The sequence below is a fragment of the Melozone crissalis genome, unplaced genomic scaffold, assembly GCF_028551555.1.
Source record: "Melozone crissalis strain CALT ecotype California unplaced genomic scaffold, PUWL_Pcris_2 ptg000034l_1, whole genome shotgun sequence".
NCBI lineage: Eukaryota > Metazoa > Chordata > Aves > Passeriformes > Passerellidae > Melozone > Melozone crissalis.
In genome coordinates, this window is record NW_026535812.1 from 7,824,088 (window position 1) to 7,840,511 (window position 16,424).

General features: G+C 41.4%; 1 protein-coding gene across 2 annotated transcripts in view; it reads left to right on the plus strand.

Annotated features, from left to right (window-relative positions):
- The window catches only part of PXYLP1 (2-phosphoxylose phosphatase 1), a 47,657-nt gene that overhangs the window by 1,102 nt on the left and 30,131 nt on the right, over nt 1-16,424 (plus strand). The window contains exons 1-2 of one of the 2 annotated variants that reach the window (XM_054282663.1): nt 1,512-1,574; nt 13,432-13,563. In XM_054282663.1, the coding sequence (XP_054138638.1) occupies nt 13,485-13,563 (79 nt within the window). In that variant the 5' untranslated portion in view covers nt 1,512-1,574; nt 13,432-13,484. Of the gene's footprint in view, nt 1-1,511; nt 1,575-13,431; nt 13,564-16,424 lie in introns of those variants that run through there. The other variant, XM_054282662.1, reaches the window with a different exon arrangement.

Sequence of the window (16,424 nt, forward strand, 5' to 3'; positions counted from 1 at the left end):
CTTTGCATAAAGTCTTTGAAATTACAGGGTAGGAAAAGCATGTGTAATGACTTTAAAAGCCTTTTATTTTGTCTGGCATCATAGTCTCAGATGAGTGTCTGAGTACAGACCTTAAATTTTCTCTTCTACAAATTTCACAACGATATTTTTATGTGATGAAAAAGTCAGTGCTGAATAAGTGGCTCTATCTTTGACTACCTGCAAAGGCTGTCATATATAATAAGTTATTGTGCCAGTATTACAATAGTAATGGGATATTAAACCAGCACACTTTGGCAGTAAGTAGCTGTAATACTCATGCCCTGTTTTGACGTCTCTAGAAGGAGGATTAGCTCAGACAGAACTTGTAGTGGGAGGGTGTGAGTGAGATGAAAAGCAAAAGCTGCTTAATTTTAATCTTCTCAAAAAGGTAACTACAAGTAGTGCACATGGTTAAAACACATATGCTCCTCTCTACTGGCTTTTAATTGTAGTATCTTGATTGTGTTATGTAAACTCAGCAGTGCTGAAATACTACTTTTTATAAAATTGAGTCCATGCTGAACAAGCTCCCTGTTCTGGGGCAAAGGAAGCATTGAGGGACAGAGGTGTCATAGGAAGGTCTGACAACAACAGATGTGTAAAATGGCTTTGGTGTAACTGAGGCTGTCTGTGCCTGTGTAGAAGTATGCCTCGGGTAAGTCTGCAGGCTTTGATTTGTTAAAAACTTGTTTAACTTGTAAAAAACTTGTTTAAATAGTTGAATTTTCATGATTGGGAGCTTCATTTTCTCTAACAGCTTTCTTTTTTCTTCTGTTCTTTTTTTTTTTTTTTTGGTCTAGTTTTAGAGGTGGGCATCTTGGAGTGAAGAAACACAAAAAGCAATGCTTCATGGTGTGCAAAATCACTGTCCCCATGCAGTGTGCTTCCTCCAGTGGTTTTACAAGGGGGTGTGTATTTTTACACACTTGCCATAACCTCCTTAGACAAACAAAACCTAAAGTGTCCTGTGAGGTTTCTTAGGTATGTCTTTTTTTATTTTCACAATCTTATAGGAGACCTTTGAAACTCGACTTTTGGATGCTTTTTCTGATGAAGCTGCAAATATTAAAAAGAAAAGAAAAGATTCTTTTACATACAAAGGCTTTGTATCTTAAGTGTGTCTGCATGTTATTGCCTAAAGAATGAATGGTGGATTCATGTGGTTCTAAGTGTGGCTTTTATCTGGATTTATGGTCAGTTCTAGTTGCATATTCTCCTCATCTCCCCACAATTTTATCTTTTGGCCAACAATAACATGTTGGCAATTAATTGGGTGGAAAACCACTGTGAGATATGTGTTGCTCACAAGCACACATCACATGAGCATAGGAATTAAATGTTAATCCACCTACTAACATATGCTTTATGATTTAGATTTTTGGTTTATGATGGATGCCACAGAGGAGCTGGTGGTACTTTAATTGTTCAAGAGGGTGGAGTCTTCAAGCCTGCCTCTACCAAAGGGATGAAGGTGCTCTCTCAAGGAGCTTGGGAGTGTGCACAAAATACTCAGCTACTGCTTTGGCTGTTTGGAGAATCATTTGGTGAAGGAGGTATGAGCAGACTAAAGATGGAGTATGTTATAGGGAATGCAGGAAAGTTTTGGGAGTTACTGGTAGATAGTTACCAATAATGTGCAGGGAAAGGTATTGTGGCACTGGGGCAGCACACACACAAATGCTGCCAGACAGCAGCCTCAAGGGCGAGAAAAGAGCTCTTAAAGAGAACCTCAGTGGTCCAAATATTGGACAAAGAATGTAGTTTCGGTCAAAACTGTCCCAGCAGTGCATCACATTCAGGAAGCGTTTGGATATAGCCGTTGATCTTGATTCCCCGGGAGAGGGAGGCAGTAAGTGAGCAATGATTCACATTCAGAAGGGTGTATTTAAAAAACTCTGGCTTGGGTGGTAAATTATATAAAAAAAATAAAACTTAAATTTTGGAGCAAAATGGGAAGAAATGTCAAATGCTTGGGAGGAGACTTAAATGTAGATTTCAAGCAAGGTTTTTACTTGCATGGGTTTGAGTGTCATGGTAATTTTAATGGACTTGTATTAAAGTATTGCAGTACTGATAAAATATTGTGCTTCAAAATGCATGTTTTCTTATTTTCCTTTACATGCTTTTGAAAATGCTTTCTGTGACAAGGAATGGAAATGTAGGCCGGTGTATGGCATAAGTTACACAGACACAGAATTGGAAACAGTTGGTCATAAAGCTGTGCAAAGGGTGATGATGGCTGAAGGTTTCTGTAGCAGTTTTCCAGGATGATACTGGGAATGCTGTGCAGACTGTGACATGCTTCATATTCTGTTAAAATCAGGCTTTGGTGAATCCCAAAGCGAGTCCCCTGAAGCAAGCATGTAGCTTTGCACACTATTTAGGGCAGAAGAATTTGGGAAATTTTATTGTCTAAAATTTGTAGCGGAGGATACATGAGTCTTGACTTAAGTCAATGTAGGAGAACATGGCTTGTTTTGTTCCATTAGGTTTAGGTTAGAATTCAAAATTCATGTTCATGTTTGTCTTGAAAATATTAGATGTTCTCTGATTACAGCTGGGTGAGGCATTTTCTTGTTCAGTGAAGAAATACAAGAGTGGGAAGGTGTACTGTGACAAATGGCATTTACAATTCTGTTTGAAAAAACAGATAATGCCTGAATCATCAATGTAATGGTTCATCCTGAGCAGCAAGAAAGAGCTTTTTTTTTTTTTTTTGCATTGTGCAAGCTGATAATAGAAACATTTGCCAGGAGGGCTACAAAGGTAGATGGTAAGTGTGTGATTAGGCTCCAAGTGGTTGTGATGACAGGCAGAGGATTCAGAGCAAGATTGACAGGCTATTTCATATTGATTAGAGAAGTAAACTGGGTTTTGAAAAGCTAGACAGCTGGCATATTTCTTAACTGATTTTTGGAAGCTGGAATAATTAGGCTTATTTGTTTGTGCCACATGGTGAGCACTTTCAGAATGGCTGTCTGGAAATGCTCATCAGGGGCTGTTTTTGAGCTGATCCATTCATAGCTTCTACAGACACCCAAAACTTCAGCATGAAGCAAGAATGAAGTCAGTTTCCCCTGAAATTGTCACATTGATGGTTTGTTTCCCTTGTGAAAACAGAACCACAGACAGCCCAGCTGTGTGTCAGGGTGTGCACGGATCAATGTCCCCGTTCCCTGGGGGGTGGAGGGTGCTGTGCTGTGCCTTGTGATGCTGGCAGTGCTGATGGGGACCCTGCAGACACACAGCTGGCACCCTCAGTGCTTCATCACTGTTAAAGGCACAGAGTGATTCTTGCACTTTGCCCTGCATTTCTCATGCTTTATTCTCTGTGGTTGTGGTGTTGGTTTGTTGATGGCTCCTGAGTCTGAACACAGCCTTGTTTTTCTCTGAAGATCTTTGGGTACCTTCATGAGGAGCTTCTGGGGGCTGATAAAATGTAAAACAGCTAAGCAAATAAAGCAACAGAATTGTAGCCAAAGGGCCTTTCCAAGGAAATGCTGGGACATGATGTTTAATGCCAGCGCTGTTTACCTAAACCTATTTTTATTTTTCCTCTTGAAGCAGTAACTCTCCTGTCTGCACCTGTGTGTTCAGCTGTTTCTCTCTGTGAGATGATGTGTTCCTAGTGGTCAGCTTGTGCTGCTGCCATGAGGATCCAGGGAAGAGCCAGGCATGCCCTTTTGCCAGCAGCATGGCACTTTTCCCAGTTTGCTGCCTGTGTTATTCCCCATTCATCTCTCAAGCAGCCAGGCGAGTTGGCAGCTGTGCAGAGTGCTGTGGGGAGGAAAGGGCAGCAGAAAATGCTGACTGTGTGCTAATGCATCTGTGTAATCACCATTCTGGGGTTAGATTGCAGGAAGATGACAAAACTGCTGAAGAAAGTATGTTTAATCTTTTATTTTTCTCTCTCCAGTATGAGTTGCAGTGGGTAATAGTAGAATGTGTGGAGAAGCACAAGTTTTCCATTTGGAACACAAGTGTGTATCTGCCCTGTAATTTGGAATCCTTGAGATTTTATGGAAGTGGTTGAATATGGAAGTCTTGGGTGACCTGACATATAAAACCAGGATGGAACAGATCTCATGCAGGGCTATAGGCAGAAGAAAAATCTTTTGGGATGAGGGTCAAAATATAGCTTGAACACAAGGACAGGATAGAGTAGAAATGTGATGGGTAAAAATTAATGTCATCCTTTCCATCCCTCTTGCAACACTTACCAGGTTGTTGCACTGCCATTTTCCACATCTGTAATTAAGCTAATTTAGTAGAATGGTGTTTTACTGCCTGGAAAGCTCTCAGTGGTGGCCAGCAGATGTAAAATGGTGAATTTTAGGGTGAGAGTGGTGAGTGGTGCGTTTCCCCCTGACAGCTGGGGGGGAATGGCTGGGACACTGGGTTCAGATTCTGGCAGTTCTCCAGAGGGTGAGTGTGAAGGACCAGGTGAAGATGGGACACAAAGCAGGATGGAGAGTGGGCTGAAGAGAGAAAGTGTCCCCAAATCCATTCAGTTTGGATACTGTGAGCAAATCAACCTGTGTGGGCCCCTGAGGACTGTGGGTGTGTAACTTCCACCAGCAGGATGTGTCTGTGTGAGCTAGGGTATAAACTGACCCAGTATAAGGTCATTTGGAATTAAAAGTAGTACAGATTTGGGAACTCAGATCACATTCTGAAATCAAATCTAACCTGAGTGGAAGAGCTGACAAGCAGTGAAAAATACTGTCCTTAATGGTAACATCATCTTGAACATTACATGGGATAAATTTGACTCAGTATGGGAAAATAAGCATTTTTCTGTGTTTATGAGCTTTCTTTACTGATCTGTTTATTCAACTTGTCTTCCCTGGTTGTTCACAACTAGCTTTGAGTGCATCCCTGCAATGTTTACTTCCAAAGTTAGTGCCAGAAGAAGTTATTTGCCTCAGGACACAGCCCCTGACACTGGGGCAGAGGGAGGCTCAGGAAACATGCACAGGGGATTGTTATAGCAGGAGATGGAGTTGTTCAAACAATTAAAACTGTAAAAAGTAAAACCTTAACTTAAAAACAAACCCCAAAAATCATTTAATGATTTAAGCATGTTAACTGCTTTGCCTTTGTGTGCTTTTTTTGAGCTGTGATGTTATCTGATCAGCCACTGGCTGATCTGGGGGTGATTAGGATCTATGCTTATAGTTATGAGCATATGGTATATGGTTTTAAAATGGTAAGTTTAAAATAATTACATTCTGGTGCTGTTTTTTAAGAATTATTTAATTATCTCTATGTTCTAGAATGGTTATGCTGCCAGTTAATATTCAGTTCTGGCCTGGAGCCATCAAAATCATAAGGTTTCCTTCAAGTTTCATAATAATGTTAAAATAGAGTTGCTCAATTTCCTTTAAGGAAGTGAAATAACTTCCTTTGCTTTTGTTTTTACTTTCTCTGCAGTTCAGAGGCTTGTATGACCTAGTATTACATAGGAAAGGGAATAGGAATATGGGGACATTCCTGAAGTGCGCAACACAGAGTTCTGACAGAATTTCCTGGGTATTAAAATTTGGTTCAAGCAGAGCCTCCAAAGTGCTGTGCTGGACTGATGGGTTGGTATTGACTTCAGGTTTTTAATACCTACACAGTACTGTAGGACACTGATCTTATTTCCAAACAAAAGGAGATAATCAAAGCCAGGTCAAAACACTGAAAAGTTTGTCTGAACTGGGGAATCTCTTGAGCTAAGGGTTTATGTGGGCCAAAAGAAACCAAAGTTAAGGACACCTACTCCTGGAAGTATTTAATGAGCTCCATTTGCTGTTCAAGTGAGTAAACCATGTGAAACCTATAAAGTCATAGCTGGAAAACCAAAGGCCAAAGCATGGGGACTTTCAACAATTCATAAAAGGAATATGAAACTAAGAGAAGGGGTTTTAAGCTAGCAAAGGAACTGCAGTGGTCTCTTCAATAGTTAAGATTTGGGTATGCCATGAAGTCTGACTCTTTAAACAGGGGAATGGCTTGTGATCCATTGTTATTTGAACTCTGTTGAAGGCTTTGTAATTTGACATATTTTATTATAGTTTGGATTTTATTGGTAGACTGGAACACACCAGAGAAGCTTCTCTGTGGTCTGAGGGAAGCAGTTCATGCTGTATCTTGTTCTGTCCAGAATGCAGCTTCAGATTCAAACCCACATCCATCTTCAGGGATTGTGCTGCCCTCGGAGCCCTTAGGGCAGCATTGCCTGTGCCAAGCAGACGTCTCTGGGGAGGAGTTCAGAGGTTCCTCTGGGTGCTGTGTGCAGCTTTCCTGGGTGTTTTCCATGCTGGGGAGCAGAGCTCAGGCTTGGAGGTTCCCATGGAGGCTCTGAGCCCCCAGAGTGAAGTGATGCACAGCATCAGTGACAAAAGTATGAACCAAAAGGGAGATGATGTGTGAGCTGGCAAGTGTGAATTTTGCTGCTGACCACTATTTTGTCCTCTGGTCTAAACAGATGTCTAAATCTGTGAGAAAGCAGAACATAAAGAGGTCTGCAGACAGCTTGGAATAAACATTCCATAATTGTTTCTATGTGCAGCCCTGCCTTTTCCCTTTGTTTACTGTCAGAGCTAATTTAGACTTTTGTTAGGTTCCTCCAGGCAGGGGCATGTCATCCCTGTGTCCTGGCTGATGGGAACACTGGATATTCTGTGTAAACAGCCCAGTGAAGCTGGTAGAAGCAAAAATGCCTTTGCTGTCAGGGTGCTGCCAGAGCCTGGGCACAAAGGCAGCAAGCTGGCTCCAGGCTGGGTCTCTAAAGGAAAAGTGTTCTGGAGAAAAGGAGACTGAATTTATAGTGGGTTTATTTATTTATTTTTAATGAAAGGATGTACAGGATGTGGAAATAGTATTTGAATTGCAACTGTTGAGAACTTCTCTCACATACACTGATAATTCTAGGAATAGCAGAGAGCATGGAGAAGGAAAAAAGTGTTCTAGGGCAATTACTTCATCCCCAAAGAATCAGATATTTATAGTACCTTGTATTTTGAAACTATGGTTTTCATCTCTAAATTAATTCATGTATTTACTTATATTTTTCTTGTTAATAGTTCTAGGAACCTAGATTATGTAGAAACTGCAGTGCTGATCCCGTTTAGTGACTTCATGTCAGAAATTATTGTGCTTGGTCTAAAACAACACCCCTGTGTTGGTATTCAAGTGTTTATAAGGGTATTTGCAACTAAAAATTATGGTGTTTCTTCCAAAAGTACTTGTTTGAATTTTCAGAAGCATTTTGTTTTAGAAGTGTTTCTTTGCAAGACGATCGGTGGTCAGAGTACAGGGAGGTAAGATGACACACTTAAATGGTTTGCTATGCAAGGGTGAAAAAACCAATTAAAATCCAACCCTTTAAGATATTTGCATGCTTTTTTAACAGTTCTCATGCCTTTTTTTTTTTACTCACTTATGTTTGTTCAAGATAACGTGGGCATCATTTCATCAAAAATTGATGAATTGAATTTCCAGAAACTGAGAGATTTCTGTCTGCAGAATAAGTCAACTTCCAATGCTGTGAAACTCATAAAGAATAGTTGCAGTGTTCTAAGGTTACACTGCATTAACTATAACATTAATGCACAAAACTTGAACATACATGTCTCTGTGACTCTATTTCAGGAGATTGATAGACTGGTGGGTTCTAAGTTCAGTAAAACAAATACATTCTAAAGGACTTAGACTGGCAAAATCAAATGCAAACCCAAACTGTGCAAACGCTTGTTCTGCTCTGGCATCTTAGAGAAGGCAGCTCCTGATGGTGACTGAGTAGGACAGAAATGAGAAGAGGGAAAGCCCTCTGAGGGATGGAAACTGAAGGTGGCTTTTCCAGCATTTCCAGTGTTGAACTTTACGAGAGTCCTGCTCAAACTTGAAAGCTGCTTAGGAGGAAGAGGTGTTTAAAGTGTTCACCAGTTTGTCTGCTTGTGCCCCTTGATGTTTAAAAGCTCAGATTTTGGAGTCAAGGGAACCCTGTATTTTGAGAGCAGTGGATTATCTTTGAGGTGTGTCAGTGTTCAGCCTGGCTGGGGGTCCCTCCATCACTTCTGTGTGCTCAGCACTCATCAGGCTTACTGAATTCAGGGGCAAATCTGCTGCACAGGGAAGGTGAGTGCTGTACAGAGGGGCAGAATTGTTCAAGTAAGATCTCTGATCCCTTGCCTTGTGTGAAGTGGGAGCTCATGCTGCTCACTTGAAAGGCTGGGCAGTACTGCTGGGCCATGCAATAGCTCTGCACTGTGCAGGGCCAGCTGTGCCACTGTGGGGATCTTAGAAATGCCTAGGTAAGGAGGAAACTTGCAAAGACAAGAAAAATTTGGATGTGGATGTTTTCATGTGCTAAAATATATTAAACTTCAGTATCTTAGCTGTTTTTCTTTTTAAATCAGATACTTGTTGGTAAAATGTTAAGTAATTAAAAAATAAAATTATCTTATAAGTAACCATTAGTTTTTACATATTAACATGTAGCCATGCTCTATTGGACAGGCACTGCTTCGTGCTGTTCCCGTACTTTACTTGTGGAGTGGTACAAATTGCCTTTTTTATCAGGGCTTACTTTATCTTCACTTAGGTGTTGGGGGTTTTTTTTGTGTGTGTGGTTTTTTGTTTGTTTTTGTTTCATGAGGCTGCTGACCTGTTTGTACTTTCAGTTGAGTTTTGTCTGTCCCGTGGTTACTGACTTCCAGTTTAATTCATGGGGTGGGAGGGCTAACACGAATAACACTACTGAGCAGCATTTATTTCATATTTTCAATGATGAGCCAGTTTTACTCTTTTTAGAAATGCATTTATTTGCACCAAGTGTTGTGACCTATTTTGCTTAAATGCTTTTTTTAAAAAAAAAGAGTGTTTCTGGTTTTTTTCCAGTGGGGAAATGGAGCATTGTGCTAAACAGTATCCCAGATGCTGTGTTACTTTGTGATGCTGTGCAAAATGCACCCTCAGTGTTGCAGGGATCATATGTTCAATTTAAATTGCTGCTGCTACAGTGACTGCAGGGGTTTTGTGAGGGTTTCCTCACTGTGACAATTACAAGCATCAGTAACCAAGCAGGTCATGCTGACCAGGGAGTTGGTTCTGCTGCATGTTCCCATTTCACTCTGTTCTGGTTCTTGCCACGGGTCTTTACAGCTCTGGTCCATTTGGTCATGACCAGAAAAATCCCAGCCACTGCTTTGCATTCCTGCAGGAAAAAAAAGCAAATCACTTGCCAAGTGCCAGAGAAAGGGTTTGGCTTGTGCCATTTGCTGACACAACTATTTTCTGTAGTTGCTAATTCAAGAGTATGAGCTCACTGTCTGAAGTTGTCTGGGGGCTGGACTTGGGAGTAGATGAAAAATGTGCCTGGTAGGCTGCTGCCCAGTGGCTGGGGAGTGGTTGGTGCAGCATCACGAGTGAAAGTGAAAGTCAAGGCAGAACTTTCCATTATAACTGTATCAGGAGCTGCCACCTTCATTCCAGATGCCTTCAAAACAGGCTTTGTCAAGAAGTAAGCCTACAGATGCAAATGAAAGGCAAAGGATACATCACAAAGAAATGATAGTTAAAATCTCTTATGCAGTGTAGAGGTATCAGACTAATGGGTGGGTCCCTCTGTTATTCTTTTCTGAAACTACCTGTGAATGTTACTCCAAATCAACTTTATATTGTCTGTGGGCTTTTTGTTCTCCCTCCTACACTCTATGAGCTTGCTCCAAAATACACTTTGCTCTGTCTTTGGCACACAGTTATGTACAGACTGAGCACTGCCTTCCTTTTAGGGCAAAGTCTCCATTTGTCTTTGCTGTTTTCTTCATTGTGACCACTTTTGCTCTCTTATGTTTCAGTAGACAATGTCATTTTGATGCAGCACATCAGATAAATACAGTAATTTTATTGAGGCAGACTTTGAGGAGTACTATTGATTATTTATGGAGACATGCTGTTTTAATCAAGTAAACTCATTTAAGCTGTCATGGTGAGTCAATATAATTCTGTGCTTGTGCTTTATGCTGGAGAGTAGGTTTGTATTATAGATGATGCTGGTGATTTAGAGGATGTAACAGTATCAGTCAGTTGGCACAGGAGTTTGGCAGTGCTGGTTTACTGTCTCATATAATCTCACAAGCGCTTTGAAAGCATTGATGTAAAGTTATTTTCAGGGACTGACTTAAAAAAAAGAAGTGTGGCCAGTCAGGAAATGCCTTGTCTCTGGTGTGCTGAGTTGCTGGTGCTGCCAGGGGAGGCTCTGTGTGATGCCCTGGCTGGCAGTGCCCCTCCAGTGCTGAGCAGGATGGAGGTTAGTGCTGCCAGCTGCTCTGCCCTGCCTGGGCTGCAGGCTGCCTGCCTCTCTCCCAGCATTTCAACCGTAAGGCTGTTTTTACCTTGGTGTGAGCATGCAATAACACCTTCCACCAGCACTTGTGTGAGATTAGGTAAATACTGAGGGTGCTCTGAGTGCTGTGAGTCATTCTGGCATGTTTTGATGAGTTGAGATTTTGGATTGTGTTTAAAAGGAAAGGTTCCATTCTGTGGATAGGTATGTAGGTAGGTATGCTGCAAAAGGTGACTGAGAAGCAGCCTTTTGCTTCCCTGCATTTCAGTGTGGGATGCTTTATTAATGACTATCCTTATGATTTTCTAAACTGTTTAAGTAGGCCACATTTAAAATTAGTCTGACTGAAATGTTTGGAGCTGTAAAAGTCATCTTTATCAAGTACTGCATTCATGGAAACAGAATTGTGGAATTGTTGAGGTTGGAAAAGGTCAAGCCCAACCATTCCCCAGCAGTGCCAAAGCCACCAGCAAACCCTGTCCCTGAGCACCACATCCACAGGTCTGTTAAATCCCTCCAGGGACGGTGCCTCCACCCCTGCCCTGGGCAGCTTCTGAAGAAATTTTCCCTAATATCCAATCTGAACCTCTCTGTCTCAGAGATGCATCAATCACTGCATTTTGGGCTGGAGCTGCTGCTCCTGGCACTGAGGGCCACATCGCAGTGGTGCTGTGTGCCCTCCAAAAGCAGTGGGTGCTTCCCTGGCTCTGAACCACATTTCTGCAGCCAGGCAGGTGCTGCTGTGGGGTTGCCCGTGCTGTGGATGGAACCATCCCTTCATGGTGTGGAGATGTTGGGGCTGGGCAGGACCTGCACCACTCTGTCTGGGTAAACAGATGAGGATCAGCAGTGCCTGAATGTCAGCTTAGCAGGGAGGGGATGCTCTGCCCTGCTCCTGCTCTTTGATGGTCTGTCCTGCACACCCAGCTGTGTTCTGCTCTGTGGTTTGTTTTGTTTCATCTGCATGTAAGAATAGTTTTGTGTTGGTTTGCTTTTATTTCTTCCCTCTCCAGGCCTAATTTTATCATTTTTAGCTTAGCAATGCTCCCTTCAGTGAGTGCCCACAATGGTTATTGTGCTCCTCGTGTGCCAGCCTGGAGGAGCAGAGGCTCCAGGATTGTCTCACATCCCTTCACCTGCTTCCCTGCAGCTTCTTGCCGAGGAGGAGCTGATGGCAAATTGTGTTGACAGGCTTTTAATTAACAGCTTCTCAGCAGGAGCTGTTCCTGTGCCTCATAAGTCACAACAGAGCAACTTTTAATTTGTTAGCAAGCCAAAGTGTATTCAAAAGAAAAATCTTTCCACTTTGTAATTTATTGAATGATGCCTCTCACACTCCATGTTTTAAAGCTTCTGATCTTGCAATTAAGGCTTAAAGCTCATTAAGCTTACTCAGGAAAACATTTTGCTAATATGAAGTGTGTAAGATCTCCTATTTTTCAGTCTTTAATTTTTCTTTTTTGTGGCAGCTTTATTTTGTGCAACAACAGTATTAATCTGTGTAGACTGTACACAAGACCTCTTGTTCCTGAGAGCTTTTTAAAAGATTTTACCTTCTCCTTCCTGCTAAGTCTATTTTTTGCTTTTTCCTGTGGTTCCTTCTGTTGTCCCATCTGTTTGGTTGAACTGCTTTATTCTCTCCTGGTGTTTGGCATATACTAATCCTTTTACTTTCTATCCTTCACAGTTTTGTTGAATTGCAGTGTGTAGTTCAATTTTGCTTCTGCCTGCCCTTCACTAGGATGTTCCAGGATGAGCTATGATTTTTTTGAAATTGAGAACTGTTAAAAATTTTCCTTCCAACTTTCCCCCTCCCTTTCTTTTTACTTTATTTTTATTACTGCTTGCACATTCCATTTGTGGTGCTGTTAGCCTTTGGGAAAAATACTGTAATGACTCTGGTTTCTTGCTTCTCAGAATCTCCAGATCTTCCTTTTTTCCGCAGTTTCCAAAAGCTGTAAAGGTAGTTGTCCAAGTAAAATGAGTTGGAAAGACCTCAGTCCTGCAAAATGTGTGTTTAATGGATTTCACTTACTGCAATCACACAACTCTTTTCAATACCAGCCCCACTGGATAAAATAAGTTCAGTGATTCCTGAGACCTTTTTAAATATCAGTGAGAAAATTAATTGGAGGGGAAGGGAATGGTGTAGAAAAAAATCAGAATTTTGAAGTTGTGGTTTTATCAGCACTCAGAGATTAAAATCTAAGATGGTTCATTTTTGGAGTCCAGAAGAGTTTTGATAAGCAAATATGTATTAATTACATGTGTATGTAAGACTTGTCACTTTCAAAAGCAGGAGAAATAAAGAGAGGTCTCTTTCTGTGAGGAAATAAGTTCTGGGGCTAAAAGAAACGGTGGAGGGGAAAAAAAGTTACTTTCTGTCAACAGGTTTGAATGTTCAGTCATAAACAGAACTCAGTTCAAAGGATCTGGGAATCTCAGAAGATTTCTTTCAAGACTAACCAATTTCCTGCAGCACACTGTCAGTGCTAGGAGGAGGCATCTCTTGCACATAAGAGCAGCTGTTTTTTTTTTTTAAAGAAAAAAAAAGGCATGTAAGGGGGGAGAGCAACCCCTCTCATCCTTATTTAGAGCAGTTTTCCACAGGACAGTGTACATCTGTGAAAACAGGGCACTTGAGCAAATTCTGTACTCTTCAGAATGTCATTTTGCAAGGAAAAGTGTGTTTGGGTGTTTTCAGGAGAGGGCTTGTTTTTGTTTTTTTTTTTTGTATTTTTATTTTTGCAATGAGTAACAACTGTTGAGGCTTTATTAAATTTTGTTTACTGTGTAGTGGGACTGACAGCTTTAATACTCTTTATTATTTTAAGAATTGTGAATGTGAGTATTAACCCCATGTTAGCAGGAGCTGGCTTAATTTTATGGAAAATAGAAATATTTTTTATTTACCTGAAAGTTTTGTTGTGGAAATACAGTTAATCCTATTTTTGGGGTGAAGGCAACTTCTCCATTCTGTTGTTGCCAATTTAAATTACTTTGTGTGCTTGCCTTTATAGAATAACTGATTCTTCCACATCTGAAATATAATTTGCCTCTATTTTTCTTGTTTGCAGGAACCAGAGATATCTGGAGATGAAACCATGAGGAGTGAGCAGAGTGAATAATAATGCTTTTCCGAAACCGCTTTCTGTTCTTGCTGGCCTTGGCAGCCCTGTTAGCCTTTCTGAGCCTCAGTCTGCAGTTCTGTAAGTGTCCTCATGTTTGTTTCCCACATATGGTGCTCTATAGGTGTGTTTAAAAATAGCCATGATTACATGTTGTTTAAGCATTCTTTCTTTATTGAAATACTTGGGGTTTATTTTGGTTTTTTTTTTTTGTTTGTTTGTAAGAATTTTTGTTTGCTTGTTTTCCAAAAAAGTAATAAACAGTTTTGTGTGCAGGAATCTATACAATCTAGAGAGTTCAAATCAGGCTACTGTATTAAAAAAAAAATCTGCATTTTGTAGTGCAGTTGAGTAATTGAGTGTGATTGAATCCTTCCATGAAAGTAGGCAAACGGCATTGGAGTGAAAACTGCTGCAATTCTTATTTTACATTGCATCAGACCAGATGGGATTTAGGAAACTGCTGTGAGAGGTTTGAGTGCTGGAACTTCTCCTGATTTGTACCCTCCCATCAGGGAACTTCAGGCAGTTGGACTGGTTCGTCAGAAGTGGGTGGTTTGTTCAGGAGCAGATAAATTGTGTTGTGCTTCAGAGGGGCAGTGCAGGTGACAGATGGGCACTGTGCCCTGTGCCTGATTGTCACCTGCTGCAGCAGAGAGAACATTTATAGGTAAAGCCATGTTTTGTGTTAAAGTGGTCTGTACCAGTTAATGCACAGCAATGCAGTGAGTTCTGTTAGAAGGCAAGTAAAAGTACAGCCCATAGGATAGGATAACATTCTTTGTTGTTCTTGCCATCTTTCATTGTGTTTTACTGAGCACTGTCCTTCTGGGCTGTGCTTTTTTCTGCACAATGTAAAATCCCCCAAACCCAAAAGGTTACATTAGAATTAGAATGTGTCTTTTGAACATGACAGAGAACTTTAAAAAAGGGAGGGAGAGAAGATGAAAGAAACTTTGTGGTTGTCTGTTGTTATTTTAGTATGCTTAAACTCATCTGCACGTCATAAAGGGACCTGTGGCTCTGAATTGCTTTTTCAGGCTCCTCTGGGCACCAGCCAGGGGTCTGATTGCAGCTGGTTTGGCCCTTTAGGCTCCTTATAGCTCTGCCCTTGATGCTCTAGGGTTGGCTCTGAATTGTGCATAGGGGGAAGGTCCTGGAGGAGCTGCAGCTGAAACATGAAACTGAATTGTTAACTAAATGAGTTTTATTTAGAGATGAGGAGGTAGGCATTTAGGAGAGTGAATCACATTTCATCTAAAGATAAAATGATTTTCTGCTTAATTAGAACATAACATTTCTGCTAGAAATAAGGATGTTGGAGAAGTGCTTTAAAAAGCATGTAAGCTGCTGGAGGCAGCCAAGGTGGAGCTCAGTGCCAATACCAACACTGACACAGAGACCTTTACTCCAAGAGAGCTGCAGTACAGTCTGCTGGGAGCCAAGACATCCAGGTAGCCTGATACTTTAACTTCTGCTTGCTTCAGGATGTAGAGCAATTAGTCCAAACTTGGAGCAAAGCCCATCTCCACAGCAAAACCAAAACCCTCTTGGATCCCCTTGTGCTTCCAGGTGAGCTGTGCCAGCTGGGCACCCTGCAGCTTCAGGTGAGTTACAGTGCTAGCACTTGTTGTTTTATCAGGAACTTTGTCACAGCCTCATCAGTGCCTGTTTCTGTCAGGAAACACTGATTTTTCACATCCTCAGAATAACTATTGAACTTTGGGATTGGTGGGTCTGGCTGGTCTCAGCTTTCTTCAGCACCAAAATTAGCATGAATCCCTCGTTCTCCATCCAGCACTTACAACTTCTTTGCAAAGAGGGTAAAATTGGAGCTGTTTTACCCCACTTAGGCAGAGCATTCTGCTGCAGGCCCCTCATGACAAGGCAGACACTGAGATCTGGAGCATTTCCACAGTGGAGCTGGTACAGGGTCTGGAGCACAAGTCTGATGAGCAGTGGCTGAGGGAGCTGGGAGTGTTTAGCCTGGAGAAAAGGGGGCTCAGGGGGTTTTATCACTCTCTACAGTTACCCAAAAGGAGGTTGTACAAGGTGGGGATCAGTTTCTTCTCCCAGGACAAGAGGAAATAGTCTCAAGTTGTGCCAGGGGAGGTTTATATTGAGTATTAGGAAAAAAGTCTTCACCAAAAGGGTGGTTTGGCATTGAACAGACTGCTCGGGCCAGTGGTGGAACTACCATCCCTGGAGGCATCTCAAAGACATGTAGATGTGGCACTTGGGGTCATGGTTTGGTGGTGCTGGGTCAGTGGTTGGTGTTCATCTTAGAGGTCTTTTCCAGCCTAAATGATTGATGATATGGCTTATGTTCATGGAATGAGAATGAGTGTTTATACATTTAGACTCAGGAAAATGCCCAAGCCACTGATTTATTTTGTTTTGTTAGAAGGGAGGTACCTCCTGAAGCATTTGGAGTGGAAATGAATGTTTTATGCTGTTGTGAGCTTGTGAATCTCTGTTAGCAAGCAGTGCACAGCTTTGTGGAGGAGGGCTGGTAATTTTAAAATATGCTACTGCTTTTCTAAGCATGAAATGTTGAAAATGTCTGTTCTTTTCTGTGATAAATTTGTTTGTAAAAGCAAAACAGTAACACTAAATGTATACTTATGCAAGTGGTACATATCTTCTATTTTCAAACTTCTTTAGAGCAGAGCATAACTCTTGTAAGTGCTTGATATTTTATCCCTCTTATCCACATGTGGAACTGTGGCATTTGAAGCCAGACTTGTGAATTTTAGCTGACTGAAGCAAAGGGAGTAGTAAAGGGCAAGCTCAGCTGTTTTTCTGTAGGTTCTGACTCAATATTACAAACAACCCACACTAGGCTGGCTGACAAGGTCACAGTCTGGCTCCTGCTTCAGCTATGAGGGTTCAGGAATTGCTTGCAGCAGTTTGCCACCCAGTCAAACAGAAAAGGATGCTGG